This window comes from Vicugna pacos, chromosome 7 (genome assembly GCF_048564905.1).
Source record: "Vicugna pacos chromosome 7, VicPac4, whole genome shotgun sequence".
Taxonomy (NCBI): domain Eukaryota; kingdom Metazoa; phylum Chordata; class Mammalia; order Artiodactyla; family Camelidae; genus Vicugna; species Vicugna pacos.
In genome coordinates this window covers 32,897,232-32,919,304 of record NC_132993.1, presented here as the reverse complement: position 1 = coordinate 32,919,304, position 22,073 = coordinate 32,897,232, and the positions used below count along the sequence as shown (strand labels likewise).

At 38.8% G+C, this 22,073-nt stretch overlaps 2 protein-coding genes and 1 long non-coding RNA gene across 4 annotated transcripts in view; 2 read left to right on the top strand and 1 right to left on the bottom strand.

The window, feature by feature from the left end:
• The window catches only part of IFRD1 (interferon related developmental regulator 1), a 43,053-nt gene that overhangs the window by 8,530 nt on the left and 12,450 nt on the right, over window positions 1-22,073 (top strand). The window contains exons 1-5 of one of the 2 annotated variants that reach the window (XM_006217737.4): window positions 12,265-12,402; window positions 17,452-17,556; window positions 17,700-17,784; window positions 18,491-18,615; window positions 20,271-20,428. In XM_006217737.4, the coding sequence (XP_006217799.1) occupies window positions 12,312-12,402; window positions 17,452-17,556; window positions 17,700-17,784; window positions 18,491-18,615; window positions 20,271-20,428 (564 nt within the window). In that variant the 5' untranslated portion in view covers window positions 12,265-12,311. Of the gene's footprint in view, window positions 1-12,264; window positions 12,403-17,451; window positions 17,557-17,699; window positions 17,785-18,490; window positions 18,616-20,270; window positions 20,429-22,073 lie in introns of those variants that run through there. The other variant, XM_072964652.1, reaches the window with a different exon arrangement.
• LOC140697371 (uncharacterized) lies at window positions 1,733-10,437 on the bottom strand. The gene is made up of 3 exons (XR_012074338.1): window positions 9,793-10,437; window positions 3,526-3,619; window positions 1,733-1,883 (listed from the first exon to the last, which is right to left on the bottom strand). It is a non-coding gene; the product is annotated as an uncharacterized lncRNA (long non-coding RNA).
• Window positions 12,110-12,268, top strand: LOC140697369 (uncharacterized). Its single transcript, XM_072964653.1, has one exon. The coding sequence runs from the start codon at window positions 12,110-12,112 to the stop codon at window positions 12,266-12,268; it is 159 nt and encodes a 52-aa protein (XP_072820754.1).

Sequence of the window (22,073 nt, the reverse complement as noted above, 5' to 3'; positions counted from 1 at the left end):
TTGATGTGTGGTGTTTAATATGACAACATGTTTATTTGTCTACTAGAGATCTTAAAATACTGTAGGAGTCTATTAAATTTTAAATTAAATTTAAGATTAACTCAGTGAGTAGTACCATTGAAAAATGTTAACGGAAAACTTTATTGACTCCATGTTATTACATAAAAATAAATTGTAATGTGGGTAAAATGAAATAACTTTCAATTCTTGACTACATAATATTTTTATATATAACTTTAGGGGTTTCACATACCATCTAAATCCCATTTTTGGACCTCAGATTAGCATATCCATATTATAGTACAGAATGATTCAAAAAGAGTTGACAAATATAACTTGTTTATGTGTTTGTAGCATTTGTTTATAACAAGCATAAACATGTGGTCAAAACCTAATACTTTCCTGATGGCTAGACACTTAGAAGTTCACCCACAATTTGGCACATACATGATGTGTATTTACTGGTTACCGAGTAGCCCATTTTGGAAGGGTGTTCAATTCTTTTTGAATCACCTTGTGTCATTTAACAACTTCCTCTGAGAGAGGTTTAAATGGCAACTCAGCACCCCTAGTTTTGAGTGCTATTATGCTGTGAAAACATATTTATTGTGGCTCACTTTGCAAGATGACTTTTATGGGTTGGATTAATGGTGAACAGAATAATGCTTTAACGGATGATGATAATTTTACTTTAGATTTCAATGAGTGAAGGTGGTGTTACCTCCCCACCACAACACTCCCTCAAGATCAGATCCACCACACAACCTTTCACAGATCCAGAGTGTCTGAAAGTTCAGAGTTGTCATAGTGACCATGAAATGATGAGCTACTCCAGGGCTCATTCTCACAGACAGTGAAGTTTCCCAGGACAATGAGTCATTGTTAAAGCAGAGAGTGCCTCTAAATGGCTCCCTTATTAGACCGGCCAGTGTGCGACAGTAAAGCACGCAGTGAGCGTGGTTATCGTCACCAGCCAGAGGCTGTCTTCCATTTCACAGACTGTGTCGTGAAACTGTCATGTTAAGTGTTTATTTTCCTGGCCAAATGTCACCTTTAAGAAATATTTCATTGGAGAGTTTGCTGAGAGGAGACTGGCTTGGGATTTTTATCATGAGTTAGATGAATTTTGCTGTGGGTGGAAGGGGTGGGGGACCCTAACTAGTTTCCTAGTTGAAAATGCCCCATGATTTGACTGCAACCACATACAGGAGCTCCATCTGCCAATATAAATTAAAGTTGACTTTAACAGCAATATATTTATGTGGTCAGTTTAGAGAATAGCTCTTTACAAGTTTTCAGTTGACTCATTAATATGAACACTCATACTTGAATGTGTCATTAATTTTGAAACGTTTTATTTATTTTACTCACTATCAATGTTTTTCTTTTTGAAGGTATCAAATAATGGGGACTGATTAAAGTAGACTCTATTTCCTTAAATTTTTCCTTTGTTAAAAAAATGGGAATATGTACTCAAGGAAGACACGTTTTAACCATGAATGACAGCTGAATGCAAGAAATGTAGGGTGAGATCACCAGGGCACATGCCAAGCATCTGCTTCACCACCTAGAGCAGCAGGGATGAAAGTGACTGCAGGGGGGAGTTTGCATTTTAGGGATATTCACTATCAACGGTTCAGTGGGTGGCAGTTTTACTTGCCTTATTCACAGATTGTCCATAAATGTTTGTTGACATTTTATTCATTCAAAAATATTTCATGGGTGCCAATTATAGAGTTGGGTGGTTGGGATACAAAGATGAATAAGGCAGAGCCTCTGTGTGCTGCCTCCTGGGTAATTAGTGCTTCATGAAAGAGGCAAAGGGGGATGTGGGAGCATGAAGAAGGGAGGGATAAGTTCCAGCTACAGGATGGCCATGAAGTCTGGAAATGAAGACATAATATTTCACCCTGTATTACAATATAATATCAACAAATCATTTATTATATATTTTGCCTGTAGTTACAGACATGCTGGCCATCTGTAAGAAGATCAGGAAAGACTAAAGAAAAGATACTTGATTTGGGTCTTGAATATTGAAAGAAGTTCACCAGGTTTCGGGGAGGGGCCTGGAAAGACCTTCCTGGTTGAAGAAAATGTGTTTTTGGGGAATTGCAAGTCATCTTGTTTAGCTGGATTATAGAAGATGAGATAAAACAGATGGGTAGGAACCAGATTTCAGAGGATTTGTAAACCACGCTAAATACTATAGATGTTATACTGCAGGTAACCAGGGGCAGTGAAGGGTTATGAGCCAGGTAGTGATGTGATCATTTAATCAAAAAGTATTTCTGGAGTGTCTAGTACTTTTCAGACCAGTGCTAGGTGCTAAGCTACAAAGATGAATTAGATGCACAGAATCAAAAGCTAGTAAAGAAAACTTTAAACAAGTTAGTGTAAAGGAATTCACAGATTTTCTGTAATAATTATTATTATAATAGTAATAATTATTATTATAATAGTTATACTTATTATTAATATTACATTTATCGAGTATTTACTATTTACCAGCATGTGCCAAGTGCTAGCATGCACTGTCTTATTTAAGTCTCCCAATAACCCTTAGAAACACTTGCCATTTTATAGATGGGGAAACCGAAGCACAGAAATTTGGTAACTTGTCTCTGATAAGTGGTGGAGCCAGGGTTCAAATCCTAATGATCTGATTCCAGAAAATGCACTTTTCTACCACTAAGGGCTATGCTGCTTCTCCGTGACAGAAATTCTCTCTGATTTCTAAGAGCCTAAGAGCCACACTAGAGAGGACAATCCATTCTGCAGAAACAGAGGTAAGGTCTGGAAAGTCTTCATGGAGATAGTGATGGAATTTGCCTTATGGAAAATTGCTGTCAGCCTTGAGCTAGGCAAGGCTGGAAGTGGGAAGCTGAGGTAGGAGGCTAAGTAACAGTTGGTGGGAATCAGTGGGAATGAGGGGAGAGGACAGAATCCAGAGATATTTTAGATGTGAGACGGTTTATTGTGCTGGATGAAGTTAGGTTTCTGACTTAGATATCAAGGTGGATGGTAGAGCCATTAACCGTGACTGATGATGCCAAAGGAGAGACAGGTGGGCTTGGGCCAGGTAGAGTAGGTATGTACATTTTTAATTTGTTGAATTGAGGAGTCTGTGGGACAGCAAATGTCAGTAAAAATCAGTGATTGGATATACAGTTCTGGAGTTTAGGAGAAATATCAAAGCTTGATGTTGTAGTGGGTATCAGACTTGAAGATTTAAAAACTAATATATTAGTTAATTGATGGTATTTACTCCATCCAAAAAAATTGGGTCAAATATAACAAATGCATAATACCACCAGAAGGAATTTGTGAAGCTGGCAAAATGCATTACCCCATTTTAAAGAAAATGTGTAGGCAGGTATTCTAGCTTACGGGGCTGTGAAAAAATGGTATTGTAGCCCTGGCACACCCTTGGGCAGGGGAACACTGGGGATGCGGAGAAGGTGGATTAAGATAACAGATGTAGAACGTCAAAGAACAAAAGAAAAGAGCATTACTGAATATTACCTTCACAAAAGCATAAAAGTTGTTGGTTCCCCTCCTATTCTGAGAGTTCCTTGATCAGCCTGGGGCTTCTTAAAATGCATCCTAGGAAACAGAACTAGGAGACAAAGGCAAATTTGTTTCAATGGATGCATGAATGGAAATAATTTGAGACTAGAAGTTACCTCTCCTACAAAGAAGACTAGGCTATGGAAATCAAGCCAACAAATAAATAATCTTCAAAGAAATAAAAGTTATGACCTATATATTTAGAATTAAATTAACCCTATTATCATGTGGGTAGATACATTTTATTCCCTTAGTTTTTAGAATATAGAGAAGGTACCATTGCTCACCCATCATGGCAGCCCTTGTTTAGAAGGAAAGCTACCATTCATGAATCATCAACCTTAGCATAATTAAAGTTAGCCAACCTGGGATATCATTGACAGAAAAATTGATTCCTCCCATTGAAAAATGTTTCATTTACAAAAATTCTGATGCCAATAAACAGCAGCAACAAACGACCTCATTAAGGACCATTAAGGGAAATAAAAACTCTTAATTAGGAATGCCAAAGATGGAGAAAGAAAAAGACACTGGGGGAAGAATAAACCACAAAACACTCAAACACAGTAATAGTGGGAGTGGAGGAAAGGAAATTCTCCAAAGAAAGAGTTTTAACAGGATGTTCTTGGACAGAATTTTGTGGAGGCGGCATGAAGTGGGCAGTGGTGCTATGTTGGTACATTCTATTACAAAACAGCAGATGACAGGAATGAGGATTTCAAAGATATTTTCTCTCTTAGAACATATGGGATTTTTAAGGGTTGTAGGGGAATAGTTGGGGGATTATTTTTATTCAACTCACTTTTGAATGCATATAAGAATGTTAGAAATTGCCAAATGCTACCATCTTTTTACAGGGATTGTTAGATATAACAGTGTCAGTTTGGATACTTTCAGCCCCAAGTCAGAGAAGTCTCCAGTTAAAATTGAGACTTAAATATTAAGGGCCTCTATTTATCATCTCACCTAATGGGTGGTCTAAAGGTGGTGGGTGGTGCTAGTTGGTAAGTGAGTGACTCAAAAATCTCATCTAGGTTTTTTAATCCTTCCTCTTTGCGATTCCTGGTATGTTAGCTTTGCTTGCCCTCCTGGTCACAAATAACAACATTCATAGCAAGGGAAAACCATCTTTTCATTTGTATTTCTCTTGGGAAGGAAAAATCCTTCTGCAAAACCCTTCAACTCTTACACTTCATTGGCTAGAATTATGTTGCATGTCTAAGACTAAAGAAACCATTTGTAAGGGGAATCAGTCAATCATGGGATCAATTATGACCCAAATTCTGGAGTGGAGGCTAGGTCCAGTCTTCCCTAAAACACAGGGCCACTCAAAGGCGGTTGGAAATCTGGACAAAACCAGGGTTCTGTTCATGAGGAAGGAGGGTCAGATAGATTTTGGATAGGCAATCACTAGTGCTTGTTACAAACTAATATGAAAGCCTTTCTTGAATGGAATGAAAAAATATTCATTAAATGTATCTTATTAATAAAATTTTAGTCTTTTAGCCATGTGTTCAATGGCCAGTTTTCTCTTTAGTAAAATAATGATAACTTAGGAACTATTTAATATAAACATTTCAATATGGTAAACCCAAAATGGTCAATTTAGTTTGGCTTAAAAGTTTTTAAAGTCTCTTTTCAGAATTCTTTTGCTTGTGTTGGTTCACAGCAGGTACCACTGATGATGAATGAAATCCGGCAGTTCACTCATTCTCCGTAATTTAGAAAAATGCTAACATGCCTCCAAAGTGTCGGAGAATCTGTTCCTACTTCCTACTGCTGAGACTAAAAGACAGGTTTTGCAAGTCCCATTTGCAACTATCTGGACAGTTTCCTGAGTTTCCAAGGATACTAGACTCAAGAAAACAGGGACACACCAAGAAGAAACTATCAGTTACTCTGGCTTGCAAGTATTAGAACCTGACTAGGCCTAACTTAAGGATAAAGAAAGAGTTTTAATATTTTAAAAGTTCAGGGTGGTATCCTGGAACCTGAAGGCAGGAATTTGGTTGAATCTTTGGAAGTTTTGCTGCCTGGAGTAGATGCCCATCAGGAGCTGGGCTGTGTCATCTCTTGTCTCTGCTTCTCACTGAAGTCCCATTTCGTTCTTTTCTCTCTGCAAATTGGCTTTCTTGTTGTTTCATGACTGTGGTGGGCAGATGAGTACCACTTTTTATTCCTTGACATTACATCTCCTCTGCTCAAAAGACTAGTCCAGACTCTGAATGTCTCTCAGTTCTATTTCTGAATTCCTAGGAGAGAGAATCTGATGTACAAATAAGGAAACTATGCCTGAGATGAAGCATCTTATGCAAGGTCACCTAACTAATAAGTGGTAGATAAAGCATTTTGGTTCTAGGTCTACTTGGATCTAAAACTTGGTGATCTTCTGACAATGTATGTGATCACCAGTGAGATTTTTCAGGCGCAGTGCTGGCTACCTTACTGATTCAGTTGTCTCGTGCTTGGCGGTAAGTCTGATTAGGGGGCTTAGTACAGTTCCTCCTCTCACTGTCTCTATCAACTCCCAGCCAGAAGATCTTCCCTAGGTGACTGATGTCTAAAATTCCATCATCAGAAGAGTCATTTCTTTCTTTGGCTTAACACTAGGAGTATCTCATCATCATCGAGTACCTGACAGGTTACAAAGACTACACTATGATATCATTTTATTTTACAACAGTCCAGTGACATGGTAGGCTGGAATTGTTTACTCCCATTTACAGATAAGGAAGTGGAGGTTCACAGGGGCAAGGTGATTTACTGTAGAAGAGAGGACTGAATTCCCTGGGGAGGTGGATTAGTTGCTTAGGAATGGATGAAGGATCTCCTTGGTCATGTCCTGGGGGATCCAAGTGGGCTGAGAGGGCAGAACAGCCACAGGCCACTTAATGCTGAGCTCTCTTGCTGGACTAGGGACTTCATGAGGCCAGATACCCTGTTTTCAGTCATCTCTTTGTTCTCAGGTTCTAGCACAGTATTAGGTACATAGCAGATTCCTGATGAATATTTGGTGAAAGAATATGAGACTTTTCTAAACATAAATATTCAATATTAGGATGAACTGCCTTGAAAAGTTGGGTGATAGCTCACTCTGGCAGAGTTTAGGAAAAGATAGATAAATATATGCTTGCTAATACTAAAGGCTAACATTTATTGAGCATTTACTATATGCTGGGCACTGGGTTAAGTGCTCTACATGTATTATTTCACATATTCCTCATGCCAGTCCCATGAAATAGGTCTGTTATTATCCTCATTGAAACTAAGGCACAGAGAGAGGTGAAATGACTTGCTCAAGAATCTATTGCAAGAAGCATGGCCAGGATTTGAACCCTGGAAGACTAAATTAGACAACAGACTCAGTCATGTTGTCAACGTGTTTCTAGATGAGACAGGAGTTTGAAGTCTATTAACTCTCAAGTCTTTTTCAACGCTAAGACTCTCTGGTTGTTTGGCCAGAAGATTGATGCTACCTAATACACAGAGAAAGCAGGGAAAGAGAACTGGTTGTAGGATTAAGGACAGAGGGATTGGTTGAGAACAAGCTGATTTTGATTATGTTTGGTATGAAGTGTCAGAGATCTCCAGAAGAAAAAGTTCATGGTATCTTTATGTTCAAAGAAAAGATAATTCATACGTGTGCTGCTGCTGTGAAAAGCCGTTCCACCATGATATGTCATGGACATTATTGTCTGGTTATGCACACCATGGTACTTATGGCTTGCAGTACTCTTCTAACACAGACTTACACTGTATTATGGATAATATCAAAGCTTTGTGAGACAAGCAACATTCTCTTTTTAGAAAAAGACAATTGAACTTACACTCATTGTCTTTCATTTGTTAGAAATTTCATTAAAGAAAGTGTATGCAATTTCAACTGAAAACCACCAAGAAATATCTCCTATGTAAGGAAAAAAGGCAAACAAAATATATTTTAAGGCTTAAGAGTTTTAACTAAATTTACCACTGTATCCTTTTCTTTAAGAAACAAACAGGGACCTCAGATTTAGCATGTTGTGTTATTACCATCCCTGGCCATAAAACAAAACTTGCAAACATATTAAGAAATGAATGTAACCTAAAACATAACAATTGATAATTGTTTTTTAAAAAATGACTTGCTTGAATAATTTTCCTTGACTTCTAAGCCTATCAAATCTCCTGAGATTGAGTCTGTATTTTTTTTTTTCTTTGGCAGGAGAAGTAATTAGGTTTGTTTGTTTGTTTGTTTACTGGAGGTACTGGGGATTGAACCCAGGACCTTTTGCATGCTAAGCATGCACTCTGCCACTGAGCTATACCCTTGATTTGCTTGAATAACAATGCTGTTTGATAATACATTTTTGCTACAGCCTTAGAAATATCAGAAAAATCCAAATCTGCCAAACAACCATCAGGCAGTCGAAAACACCAGGGGTCAAGGGACACTAACAAAGGGGAACAAGGCAAGATTTTGCCCAGACAGGCCTGTTCCAGCAGGACTGCATACGTAACCCGTGACTCCTGGGAACACACAGTCGTGTTCCCGTGTGGCCAAGGCCAGCCAGGGACAACCTTGTAATCAGATGGGCCTGCATTTTAATCACAGACCCACTATTTACCAATGGTACAACTTTGGGGAAGTTGCAAAACCTCTCAGAGCCCATTTCCTCATCTGCAAAATGGAAAGGCTTATCTTTCCTTCATGGGGGTGTTGTAAGAAGTACATGAGATATGTGAAAAGAACCTAGAATAGTGTTCCTAACATACACACACAGGTGAGAGGAAACTTTCAGAGGTGATGGATGTATTTATGGCGCTGATTGTGCTGATGGTTTCATGGGTATATACTTATCTCCAAATTCATCAAGTTGTATACAATAAGTATGTACAGCTTTCTATATGTCAATCATACCTCAATAAAATGGTTAAAAAAAAAGAAACAAAAGAAAATAACCTAGAATAGTACCATTGACAGAGTGGGCTTTTGGTAAATAAGTCTCATGCATTCCTCCACCTTCACTGCTTTGCCTTTAAGAAACTAATATATAGAGGAAATTCACACCCTCACTGAATTAAACAGCTAGTGTCTACCAGGGCCACTATGTACAAGTGTACAGGTTGCTCCTGGGTGGGGACTGAGATGGGTGAATTCTGGCCCATTAGCACTCAGCAAGCTGGGTGCCCTGGCCTCTCTAATTTGCATAAAGGTGCTACTTGTGCTTGTAAAGCCCTGGCATCTGATTCAGAGATAATGAACTTGAACTTTGCCCACTTTGTGTCTGATGAGAAATGGACAAGTTATCAAGAGTTACAATACATATAGTTAATGCTATTATAGGAAAGGTACTATAGGAACACAAGAGAGACATTGAAATCAGATGGGGTGGGGGAATAGGGTATTCAGAATCTGTGATTTAAAGGATGAGGGGGTGATTGTGGAGAAGAATGTTCCAGGCAGAGCAGACATTCAGTTATTCATCCACTTATTCATTCAGTAAACATGAATATCTACCAAGCTCTAATACTCAACTTGAAGATGTAGCAGTAAATAACTTCTTTCTCATAATTCTAACCTTCTAGTAGGGCAGAGAGATAATGATAACTGAACTAGAAAAAATATTAGGTAGTGAGATGTGCTTTAGGAGGATAAGCTAGGTGGGGTAGTGGTGGTGGGCTGGGTGAGTGGAGCGTGGGGCAGGTGTGGAGGTGTCATTTAAGCTGAGATTTGAATGGCAACTGGGAGAAGCTCAGGGGATGATCCTATCAGGTAGAGGGAGGAGTGTTACAAAAGTCCTAAGGGCAGAATGAACTTTACATTTTGAGTTGGCAAAGAGGACACCTGAGGTGTGTCTGGAAGCTGAGTGGGTGAGAAGAGGCCTTTTGTCCTGTTGCCCTTGTTTCTCCTGGTATTTGTGGTTATTTTGTGAGTCACTTCATGTTGTTTGGGGTCTTCTAATTTCTTCAAATATGTTGCAAAACCAATATGTTGAGTTAAAGACCACTGCCATATGAGGTCTATGGCTAAATCTTTCTGGTACTTGTATTGATCTGGAGTTAGACTGTGGATGTAAAAATACAGAAAGATGATTTTCTCAAAAGTACCTCTTAGAGTTCATTATACTGAAACCAACACTCCATGTATGGAATGTTGCTGCCTTCTCTTGACCTAGAAAAGTCTAGTCAACAAGTATTTCTTAAGCATTCATTTAGCGTATACTGACTACCTATAATTACCAAGATAACATTCCTTCATGAGGGATAGAGATGATGCAAACAGGGTTCTTGTTTTTGGGGAGTTGACAACTTCATGCGATGACAGATGTGTTTACAAATAAATATAAAACAAGTATGTATATGATGTGGCAGGTCATGGCCAGGCCTGGCCAGGAAAAGCCTCCAAGTGGACGTGAATGGATGCAGATAAAAGGAGAGCACCCCAAATACGGAAAAAGCACAAGTTTCAAGGCCTGGAACCTAGATGTTAAGCCTGAGTGATGTGGCTCACAGAGTAGCCACATTATTGCCCTATGTGGAGTGTGAGTTGTTTCTTGATGATGAAGAGCCTGGGATTATAAAAGGTATAGTTCTGTGATCCTCCAATCTGGGGTCAGCTCACTCAGTGTGGGCCGAAGCCACCGGTTTTCGGATGCACGGTCATCTGAAGAGACAAGACAAGGGCATCAGTGGGAGCTGTGTCCACCAACCTGCATCCTTCTCTGGTTTACTTGCTGCTTCAGGATTAAACAAAGAAAAGGTAAACCTGCGATAGTGTCCTTTGAATAGGCTGTGTGGCCTGTGGGGGAAGTGCCATCCGTGGAGCATTACAAAGAGTTTTAAGAGTTGTGAGGAAAAATAATTCCAGTTGGAGGCTTCATGAAGGAAGCTGAATTTGAGCTAGATCTTGAAAGATGGATAAAATTTTCTAAGGAGTATATGCATGACTGGGACATTATACTGTTCACCAGAAATTGACACACTGTAACTGACCATATTTCAGTTAAAAAAATTTTCCAAGGCAAACGTGGGAGGAAGGACATTATAAGAATGCTGGACAATGTGAATGCTAATATGGAGGCAGGAGAGCAGAGCTGTGTACTGAAGAGCAGGGCAGTGAGGCTGAAAAGGGCATGTACCTGGAGTAGTGAAAGATGGGGCTGGAAAGGGAGTCTGGGCCAGGGGAAGAGGATTGGCATTTAATATGCTGGTAAGCAACTATTAAGCCATGTGAATTAGTAAAATAGGGGACATACAAATAAATCTGGCAACATTATCAGGAATGTAACACTGTGAAGTGACTGGGAAGAGCACTTAAAATGGCCAGGCACCAACTGAGGTCGTGTGTCATTGGAGAAGAGGACATGAATTTAAGAGTTTTATGGTAAAACTGACTGTTTTAGGGAAGCTAGGTATGAATTGGAGTTTTTGAATTTGGACATATGGGAAGACAGTAGTACTGTGAACACACAAAGGGAAGACAGGAAGGGGATACATAGGATTAGACATGCTGGATTGAGGTGCAAGTGGAACATTCAGGTGGAAATGTCCCACAGGCAGCTGAAAATAAGAGAAGGGGCTCAGGAGAGAGGTGGAGTAAGGGATGAGGCACCTGAGTCACCTACACTGAGGTGAGTCAGTGAGTTTGGTCTGTTATAAGCATAACATATGTACTTAATAACAGGTCCTAAATATGTGACAAATGTAACAAGGAAGACAAAAGATCTTAGGAGTACCTTGGAAAATTGCGATTACTGGTATTTATAGCTCATGTTTGTTTTACCAGCTGTTAAGTTCCCCAAACCCAATCCTTATCCCAAATTGACCTCCTAACCCCACAGGCAGAATTGTCCACGGACACATTTCTTGTATAGAAACCTGAACCGCCAGATCGTTCTAGTCTAGAACAGGAGATAACATACGAACTATGTGACTAAGTAGATCAAAGCACACCTTTTGCAAGGTGGGGTACATAATTAGCCCTGAACCACAATTCAATTATAGGTAACTGATGATCGCTAAACTAATTGAACAACTAAAACCATGCAAATGTTCCCAAGGAGGGGCATGGCTGTGCCTGGGCTGAGGCCGCAGGCAAGTAGGGGAAAGGTTAAGGAGATGAACGCGAGTCTCTGGAGACGACGGATGAGCAACGCTGATGGCGTAGCTCCCAGTTGGAAGCGGGCTGTCGTCATGGGGCATACCCGCAGCATTGCTCACTACCTCCTTCAATTCCAAGGCCGGGGAGGGGTCACGAGCAGGGAAGCAAGGCCCGGCGGGAGGAGCTGGGAGCCAGCTCTCCAGGCCGACTACATTTCCCAGGATCCGGCGCGGGGCGGAGACTGGCTCCCCAGGCGCCGCTGGAAGGCGGACAGCATGGGCTCGGTAGTTAGCATCCAGCGGCCGCCCGCGATGGGACCCCGGTGGGGAGATCTACCGGCATTGGCTAGCGAGAGTTCGAGTCCCGCCCACATATGGTGACGACAGGCGGCGGTCTTGCTACTTAAGGCGTCGTGGCCTCACCCGCCCCGCCTTAGCTCCCGCGCTAGAGAGAAACATGTATCGTTTCCGATCACAGCTCTTCACGGGGATTTCTGCTGTCGCCACCGTCCACTCTTACCCACGCCGCTTCTCGCCTCTGTTGTTAGCCGAAGACTCGCCTCTTAGCCGCCCGCCGCACAGACGTACGAGTAAAAAGTGCAGCTCCATCGGCTGATCCTCGCTAAGCTCCGAGTTTAGACGGCACCGGGCGTCCCACGATGCCGAAGAATAAAAAGCGGAACACTCCCCACCGCGGTGGCAGTGGTGGCGGCGGCTCAGGGGCAGCAGCAGCGACGGCGGCGACAGCAGGTATGAGCGTATCCCCGCCGCCTGCATCCCAGTTGCCGGCCGGGCTACCGAGTCTCTTCGACTTGGGCACCGTGGGAGTTGTAGTTCTTTTCCTTTAGCCGTTTGCATCTGCGGGGCACCTAGTCTGGCCTGCGAACTACACTTCCCAGCGTGCCCTGGGGACTGTACCTCGCGCGATTTGGATCTGGCATGGGAACCGAACTCTTGGGCACCGGCCGTGGGGGCAGGGAAGGGGCGAATGGGTCCTTGGACCTGAGAGTGGGTCGGGGTCGGGGGTGAGGGGGAGCTGGGCAGGAGAGGAACTGTTCTCAGAGGCTGGCGCTTGCACTCCAGAGCTCTCCCTGACGGCGGGTGGGGCTCAGCTCGGAGTTGTGTCCATGCTGTCACCGGTCGCCTGTGACCACCCGGCTCCAACATGGAGTGGTCCGGAATGCCAAACGTCCGGCGGGTTTGGACCGGCTCTTGCGTCACGCGGCCTGGGCCTTGCGCCGTGCCGGGGTGACGCACAGGCGCCCATGTGGCATCCCATTTCTCTACCTTTTTGCTTATCCCGCGTGTCCACCTGGCTGGCGGAGGCGTCGCAGGCTGGGGGCCACTGTCCCAGTCTAGGCTCTGCTCCTACCCCTAACTGGCACCCGCACAAATCCCGAGCCCCCACCTCTCCTGCGACCTCCCCGCCCCGGGGCAGAAACTGCGTTCTTTGTGCTGTATTCTCTGCTGAGAGACTGGGATAGGCGAGAGTGGTGAGGAGCTCAGATTGTAATTGGCCAAAAGTTTAGGCTTTTTGTCTCCTCTTTGCAAAGTTGAAGCTTTTCCTGGATGGGTAGGTGCCTAACTGAATTAATGATTCTCAACTCGTAACTATACGATTAAGAAAAAAGGACTTAAAGCGGAAAGTCCTACGAGACACCGTACTAAAATCTAGTATTAAAGTATACTGGGCAAAAATCACCTCTTTTAGTAATTGCTTTGTTGAGATTTTGAAATTAAATATTGGCATATCCTTAAGAGTTATCACATGGGAACGCCATGTGTACTTGTCAACACAATTGACACTCTGACCTTCAGAATGATACTCCTTTGTTCTTTGGAAAATAAATAGGCCAGTTTTCTTGTTAAAGACGGTTGGAAACTGTCATTTAAAAAGCTCTCCTATAGAATTTATAGCAGCGCGAAAACTTGTGATCATGTATTAAACGTTTAATAATTGACAGTAGGAATGAATGATTATAAATGCATTTTCCCCTTTATATGGCTCTTTATTTTGATTGAATGCTCTCGGTGTTAATGAAATTCATTATTTTTTTAAAAACTTGATTCTTGATCGTGATATAAAATACAGCTTGTTGTGCATCTCGTTGGTCTGTGTGAATTGAAAATACCTCTTTACCTGTCAGCTTCAGCTTTTCCTCATCCGAAGTAAACATTTAAATTCTGTCTAGAAGGTCCATATTCATTTTATTCTTCTTTAAGTTTACCTTTTTTTGATGGAACAAATGGTGGAGAAGGAGCAAGCTAAGGTCATTTTGAAAATGGTAATGATGTTACTAATGGCCTCCTTGAATCACAAACAACCTTTATTTCCTTCTGAAGCTTCCTGCCCAGCCTCCTTCCTTCCTGGTACTAATAATATCTGGAGACGATGGGGGATTGCCTTTCAGAGTTTACCTGGAGGCTCATTTGTGACCTTTCATCAGAGGAAGAGAATTCTTTAATTCGTTTATAAAACTATACATGCTTTGAATACCTTTGGAAGTTTGCACTAGAACCTGTTAACTGTGCTTATCTCTGGTCATTGGGATTTGCGGATGAGATTTACCTTTTCAAAAGCTTAATTTGGTTTCTTGTGAATATTACTTGTTCAGTAAATAAATGAATAAATAACAGTTGAGTAGAAGAGATGGAAAACTGTCACAGACTTGTACTTACAAGCCACTTACCTTTCTGGTATTTTTAAAGGACATCTAGAAGAAATGGATTCAAATGAGATCTTCACAACTAAAAGATAACCAATTCACTTTTTTCCATTTAAATTCTCTACTTTTTAAGTTATTGGAAGGATCTAGGAAGCTAATAAAATTGACCTGTTATTCAAGAATGCATATTTGTCATAGCACTTAATTTGAAGAGAGCATTTTTAGGCAAGAATAAAGCCCTGTTGGTAAGTATGCCATCTATGAAATAAGAACTTTATGTGTCTAGAGTTCCACCTCATTAATGGTACTTAGGATCACAAGGTGGGTGAATGTGACCTAGATACCAAGGCACTCATACATGATTCTTTTTCCTGATTTCTTTTTTTTTAATCACTTTCCCTTGAGTCTTGGGAAATCATTGAACCTTAGAGAAGGGAGTTGAGTATGACCTTCATAGAAAACTCCTGACAGTTTAGAAATAGACTGAATATGAAAAATAAAAAATGTAAATTGATTAGTGAATAAATGTTAGTGAAAGTTAAGTGGATGACTCAACTATTGCCATGACTTCAAATCATGAAAACAGATCCAGAAATAGAGTGTGATGTCATAGATCTTTGTTTATTTGTTTATTCTTGTCCTAAGCACTATGATTATGAAGTTAGGGGATCTTGGCTTCTTTGTTTATTCCTATGTTTTACTACTTTGATTGGCATACTTTATTCTTTAGGTTAGCAAGTAAATATGAAGGGCATTTGTTTCCTGTATTGATTTAAAATTCTGCTAGAACATAGAAGATATGTTGTGATTTTTTTAAAAAGGAAGCCCCCATTAAAAAAAGAAACAGCAACAGGCTTAATTAAACTTAGATTTTTGAAAAATTTATCTTAAGATACAGTAAATGTCACAGATTTCTTGAACATAAAGGCCTCATAGTGATATCTTGTGCAGTCTGATTTTACAGATAAGGAAACAGGCTCAGAGGTAAATGAGGTGACTCAGGGTCACTTTTGGGGCAGAATTCGGGACTTATTTTAATTTAGTGTGCCTAATTACACCCCCCCAAATAACTTTGCTCAGTGTAATTGATGATTATGTAATACTTTATTAGTGTGAAATTCCTACAAGAAAAAAGACAAAAGTGACTAGGAATGACTATGAATATGGGTTTATTCCTTAGGTTAATGAAGTTCAAATATTCTAGTTTTAAAAAAGGAGATTTTAATTTTTGATAACAACACTGATATTTTAAAACTATTGAATGTGTTAGAACCTTTCTTTTAAAGGTAATTTCTCTAACAAATTCTTACGCTCTATCAAATACCAAAACTTTTTTTTTTTTTGTTCTTAAGATTTGGAGCTTTTTATTGACTGAAAATACTCACACAAACTTTAAAAGGGCACTGTCAATCTTCCCAAGGGAGTGACAGGAATGTCAAACCTCATGACTAGGAACAAATGTCCATGTGCACACCCATTGTAGCAGGAAGGTCATCCAAATTAGTCACTGGTCACTACAGTCAGGTGGGTTTTTAAAATCACTTGAAAGTAGCATATGAAAAAAGTTAAATCGTAAACATTGTTCAGTTAAATAATTCAAAATATTCAAAGCAGAAAGAGTCCTGATTTTAAAGGTACTACGCCTACAGTCTTCATCAGCTTGACCATAGTTTTTAGTTGCAAAAATGAGGCAATTCTGTAAAGACACTCAGTTTCGACTCTCTACCCACATAACCCTGTGAAGTCTGTAGTAGGGTGCTAGCCAAGAGCAGGGAGGGTGCTTGAGGACCATTTCATTGCCCTGCTTCTTCAGTGATTTACATGCTTGTTCACATGACTTTTCAGTTCTCCTGTCTTCCATGACTCAGGACAAAAAATCTGTAGTTCATTGCACTGGATATCACCCAAATAGCCCATCAGAGCTCTTTATTTATAATATCTTATACATCTCTTTCAGCACTGTAGTTCTTTAGTGATCAATTGCTTCATCTAATTCCTGTCATTACTTTCTATACCATCTTGTATCCACTTGTCAACATCCCCACCCCAAACTTCTATTTTAAGCCTTTTTTCTCCTCTTAATTCGAGTTGTCTTTGAAACTACCATCCCTTAACTCCTTAAATTCCCCTTCACATAAGACATCTGTAACCTAAAAACTAACCTGTTCATCAGCTAATGTTTACTAACCCCAGTCGTTGTCATTGGGAAGTATGTTTGTTGTATTCTTCTGATGATCTGTGGTATCATGCTGGATCTATTTTCATTGTCTTCATGATTTGAAGTCATGGTTTACAAAGTAGTTTTTTTGTTTTCTTTATTTTAATTGAAATATAGTCAGTTTGCAGTGTGTCAATTTCTGGTGTATAGCATAATATTTCAATCATACAAATACATACATATATTCATCTTTATATTCTTTTTCATTATAGGTTACTACATGATATTGAATATAGTTCCCTGTGCTATACAAAAGAAACTTGTATAATTAACCTAATTAACTGTATAACCTAATTAAACTTACAAGCTTTTGCATAGCAAAGGAAACCATAAGCTAAACAAAATGAGGAGTTGGATTCATCCCAGGGACACAAGGATGGTTCAACATACGCAGATCAATCAATGTGAACACCACATCAACAAAAGAAAGGACAAAAGTCACCTGATCATTTCAATCGATGCACTAAAAGCATTTGATAAAATTCAACATCCATTTATGATAAAAACTTAGCAAAGTGGGCATAGAGGGAACATATCTCAACATAATAAAAGCTATTTGTGACAAACCTACAACCAGCATAGTACTCAACGGTGAAAAGCTGAAAGCCTTCCCACTAGAAAGTAGTTTTTTTCATCTGTAATACCAGTTTTTGTGTCACCACAATGCTGCATGTTAGACAATTGATGTATTTCTGAAGTTGATGTATATTGTAAATAGTTGGTGCTCTGATATTAGGTGAATTGACCTCTGTTAGGAATATTTGAGTTTGTTCTTTTGTGAAAAAAAATCATCTCTTAAGTAAGTTTGGTTTTTATTACTGGATTTCTCTTAAGTACAGTTTAAAATTCCCAAGTTAAGTATTTGCATATTTTGTAACAAAATCATTTACCTCCTCCTTCTGTTCTACCTACTAGGTGGCCAGCATCGAAATGTTCAACCTTTTAGTGATGAGGATGCATCGATTGAAACAATGAGCCATTGCAGTGGTTACAGCGATCCTTCCAGTTTTGCTGAAGATGGTATGAGTTTTCAGTTTAGATTTGCAATATTAGGTAAAAGGATCTTTCAGAGGGAGGAGTTCTTGGAGCTAAGTATACTATTACTATTCTGTATCTGCTTTTTTTCTATTTAAATTACAGTGGTTGGTTTTTATTATTCTTAGGACCAGAAGTCCTTGATGAGGAAGGAACTCAAGAAGACTTAGAGTATAAGTTGAAGGGACTCATTGACCTGACCCTGGATAAGAGGTAGGCAATCCTGGAAACTCTTCCTTCTGGGTGATTCTGTCAGTTACCTTATATTTGAAATATGTGCAGTTCTTCCATTTAACATTGTGTTTCTAAAGCTTAATTTGTTTACTTTGGATGTTTTAATGTTTTTGTCCCTTTGGACTTTTAATGTAGATAGGAACATGCCACTAGAATTTAGATTAATTGACTCAGAGTAGTCATTATTCTTGCTGAATAGCACAAAACTATATTTGATCATTGAAATCGATTTGTTGAATTAAAAGTTAATCTTCAACTAGAAAGGACAACTAAACTTTCAAAGCTAAATTGTTTTCTTACTTAACAGTAGCACCAGAACCAACTTAAAATAATTGAAATGCAAACAAGAACTCTAGACTTTTGTAATGTGAAAAGATAAATGTTTACTTAAATATGTAGCGTAGGTGATGTCTTATACATTGAAACTATTTTAAAATACTATGTAGTCATTTAGAGTTGTGGTTATTAAACTAATAAAAATTCTATGATATGAAGCAGCTTAGAATCTTTTGTGTAATGAGTTGTAGATGAAAGTTATTGAAAAATGGTTAGCACTAGGTGACAATTAGGTTAAAAATCTATAAATAGAAAAAATTGAGAGGGAGAAGAGCTGAGTTTTTAAAAGTCATTGACTGATGGTGCACTCCACATGGGTCTTCTTTCTCTTACACTTTGTTTTAAATAGTGCGAAGACAAGGCAAGCAGCTCTTGAAGGTATTAAAAATGCACTGGCTTCAAAAATGCTTTATGAATTTATTCTGGAAAGAAGAATGACTTTAACTGATAGCATTGAACGCTGCCTGAAAAAAGGTAATGTCCTTATTTTTGAGTCACAGGCACAGTACCAAAAAGGAATCTGCTGCCTTGTTTGCAATAATATTTGTTAACAGCAGTAGAAAATTGGGTCACTCTTGTAACTTTATAATTGTCAGCGAATATAGCAGGCTTGTTAAAACTCCAAATCAGACGTGTTAGAAGCTTTGTTTTTATATGTGTAATAAACAGTTTGAAACCAGGAAGGACTGGGTTGGATTGTCATCTTTTACTGTATCAGAAGTGGCGATTGCCATTCTCTTGTGTGTAAGAAAGGCCTGAAAGCTTGTGCCAGATGTCAACAAAAAGTATTGTTAAAAAAGCCATCCTACTTCATTTTTCTAAAATTGAAAAAGTATCATAATTATCTAGCTCATTTTAAGACTTCAGTCATACCTGTCCATGACATGATTTTGCAATATCTATTGCAATATTTGAATTTTAGAACTTTGTAATAGAGATTCTGGAATTCATATTGTTATACCCATAGGACTTTTAAGAATCAAGAGAGACCTTAAAGATTAGGTCTAGTATTATCAGACTTTGCAGTTTTAGAAACCACCAAAATTAAAAAGATGTGGCGTTGCCAGCTTAATTACTTTGTCAAATAAGAACATTATGAAAATAACTAGCTTCTACTATCATTATCCCTTTATCAACAAAATATTTCTATCACTAAACCTGTAGGAAGCTCATATGTTCCTTTAAATTGAATGAGGTTAGCTTTCTGTCCTTATTCGCATTTTGGTGAATTTTCACTCAGGTGAAAGCTTTGTCAGGAATGGGTGTTTGGAAACCTTTGTTCTAACTTACCTCTCATTGTACAAAGAGAAGGGCCTAGGAAACATGAGACTGATCTAAAGTTATATAACTTGTTACTGGTTTAGTTGATAGCAGAGCCACCTTTTTTGAGATAATACAATGACTTTGTTAAAGATGTTTACATTGAAACAGTCTCTAATAAGGTAGTTGGACTTAGGTGACCTTTAACAATTTCATTCCAACCTGCAAGTTTTATAAATTTTTAATATATCAGGTAACAACTTAAGTTCAAAATTTGCTCAAACCCATTGGTGTGTATAGTTCTTGGAAGAGTTAATTTACATTTACTTTTATATTAATATATTTTCTATGGTTTTAAAGAAGCCCTTGTTTTTAATCCCTTATTTATTTAAAAAAAATATTGGTGGAGGAAAACCCTGAAAGTTGAATTTACCTGATGGACTGTGTACATCTGAAATGCTTGGGAGATGAATGCAAGGACTACTTTAGCACTATTTTATAAGTACATGAAGGATTTGAGAGATCAGGTCAGCTTGAAATGTATTATTTTGCTGAATTGTTACAGGACTCCCTTAAGATAGGTGTTAATCTTCATTTTACAGATGAGGAAGTCTATTTTGAAATAAGAATAATTGGTTGAAGATAATTTGGCTAATAAGTGGTGGATCTAGGATTTGCCTGAGGTTTGTTTCCAGAGTTTGAGCTTTTTAATCTCACTAAGGTTTATAGCTCATGTCAAACCCTGGAGCATATTATGGGTTTCATAAATGGTAGATGCTATTTTGAAATTGAGCAAATTTGGGAAATTGCTGCCTTAATAAGTCTACTGAAAATAATTTATCATAGTTGCGCTGTGGCTTCTTTTATAGGTAAAAGTGATGAGCAGCGTGCGGCTGCAGCGTTAGCGTCTGTTCTGTGTATTCAGTTGGGCCCTGGAATTGAAAGTGAAGAGGTTTTAAAAACTCTCGGACCAATCCTGAAGAAAATAATTTGTGATGGAACAGCTAGTATCCAGGCTAGGCAAACTGTAAGTATGGGATTTTTAAATTTACAAATCTGTCTGGGTATGTCACCCAGAGATTGTGATGAATAATCTAGGAAAGTAGGTTTTTATTAACATTTTATTCTCATTTTTCTTTAATTTTAGTGAGCAGACTCAATATGACAATTGTTTTCTTAGATTTTCTGAGACTTGAGAGCATCCTAGGAAGAGCAAATTTCTGCATCTTTGAAATTGAAGATCATATGCTGATATGAAATACAGTGCCATGTTGAGTTATTTAAGATGATCCAGTTTTTATTGGAACTTAAAGAAGTGGTCTCAACAGTATTTTTTATATGGTTATTTTTCATTCTAAGAAATGTAATGAGGTTTTTGTTTTTTTTTATAAAATTTTTGCTGAGGTGGCCTAAAAGTTCTTATGAAAAAGCTTAACACTGTGGTTCCATGGGTAGATTTGGTAGATGTAGGAAACTCTGAAACTCTGACTTGTGAAATATTCATCTGGTTTTGGGGTTTGGAAGAGCTTCATTCTCTAATTGATATTTACTACTTACAACATTTGACTTAACATTGTGGGTTTTGGAGGGAGGTTGGTTGTTTTTGGTGTGCTAATAAGCGATTTAAGTGATCACATGAACATTTTACTATGAGGTGGTCTTAGAGGATTTGAATCTTAAAGGATTTTAAGACTTGAATCTTAATGGATCTTGAGAGTCTTAATAGATCTCAGGAATTTAATCTTAGGGGACTTGAATTTTAAGCTATTTTCCTAACAAGAGAACCAGTTAAAGTTGTGAACTTTTTAATACTAATAATTCAAATTATCTTCCTCTTTAGTATTACTTAAGGTAAATAACATTAATCTTTGTATCAGATAAGCCGTGAAGTCTTAGTGGCTTAATAAAAGTATATTTCTTGTTCATATTAGTGTGCAGTCAGGTCAGCAGGGTCCCTTGGCATCCCTCCAGCTCTGCCCTACCTCTAGGTCCTTTTCAAATGGCAGGTCTGGTAGCCACATGGGGAGAGCTAGGAACAGAGGCACATCACTTCTGCTTCTGAGAGTTCCTTGGTTTACCACCTGTATGGATGCTGGGAATAGTCTAGCTGTTTTTTCCTAGAGGCAAAGGAATGGGAGTTTGATGACTTCATAGGAATCTCTGTCCTCTAGTAGTTAGTAATCCTAAAATATTTAATTAAGCTTTTGCTCTTTACCTTCCTGTCTTTCCTAGTGTCATGCAACTTTTAAATCGTGCAGGACTATAGGGGTGTTTGAAATGTTCAACAGAAAACACTATTGATTAGATACTTGGAGCAATTGCTTAATTTTGGTTGCATGTGAGTTTGTTGTGGTCGTCTCAAGGCACTTTCTTCATACTTCTTTTTCTGTGAATTAAAAAAAAAAACTTTTACCATTCTCCTGCATATTAGCAGCTGGAATCTATTAAATGTAGGGGGTCCTAATTTTTAATCTGCCGTTTCTCTTAGAGTAATCAAAGGGAGTGATGTGGCCTTGCTTCTGCTGTGTACTTTGGAGAAGGGATTACAGATTGAAATTTTCCTTTACTAAGAATAATGCTTAGGCTACTTTTGAATTTTAACATTGTCCAGTTTTTACCAGGATTAAATAATGAAAATAAATTAGTGACATCAAGCAGATTAGTATTACAAG

What these genes read in the sequence shown, in the direction of transcription:
- LOC140697369 (XM_072964653.1), top strand. Translation starts at nt 12,110, where the DNA reads ATGTATCGTTTCCGATCACAGCTCTTCACGGGGATTTCTGCTGTCGCC.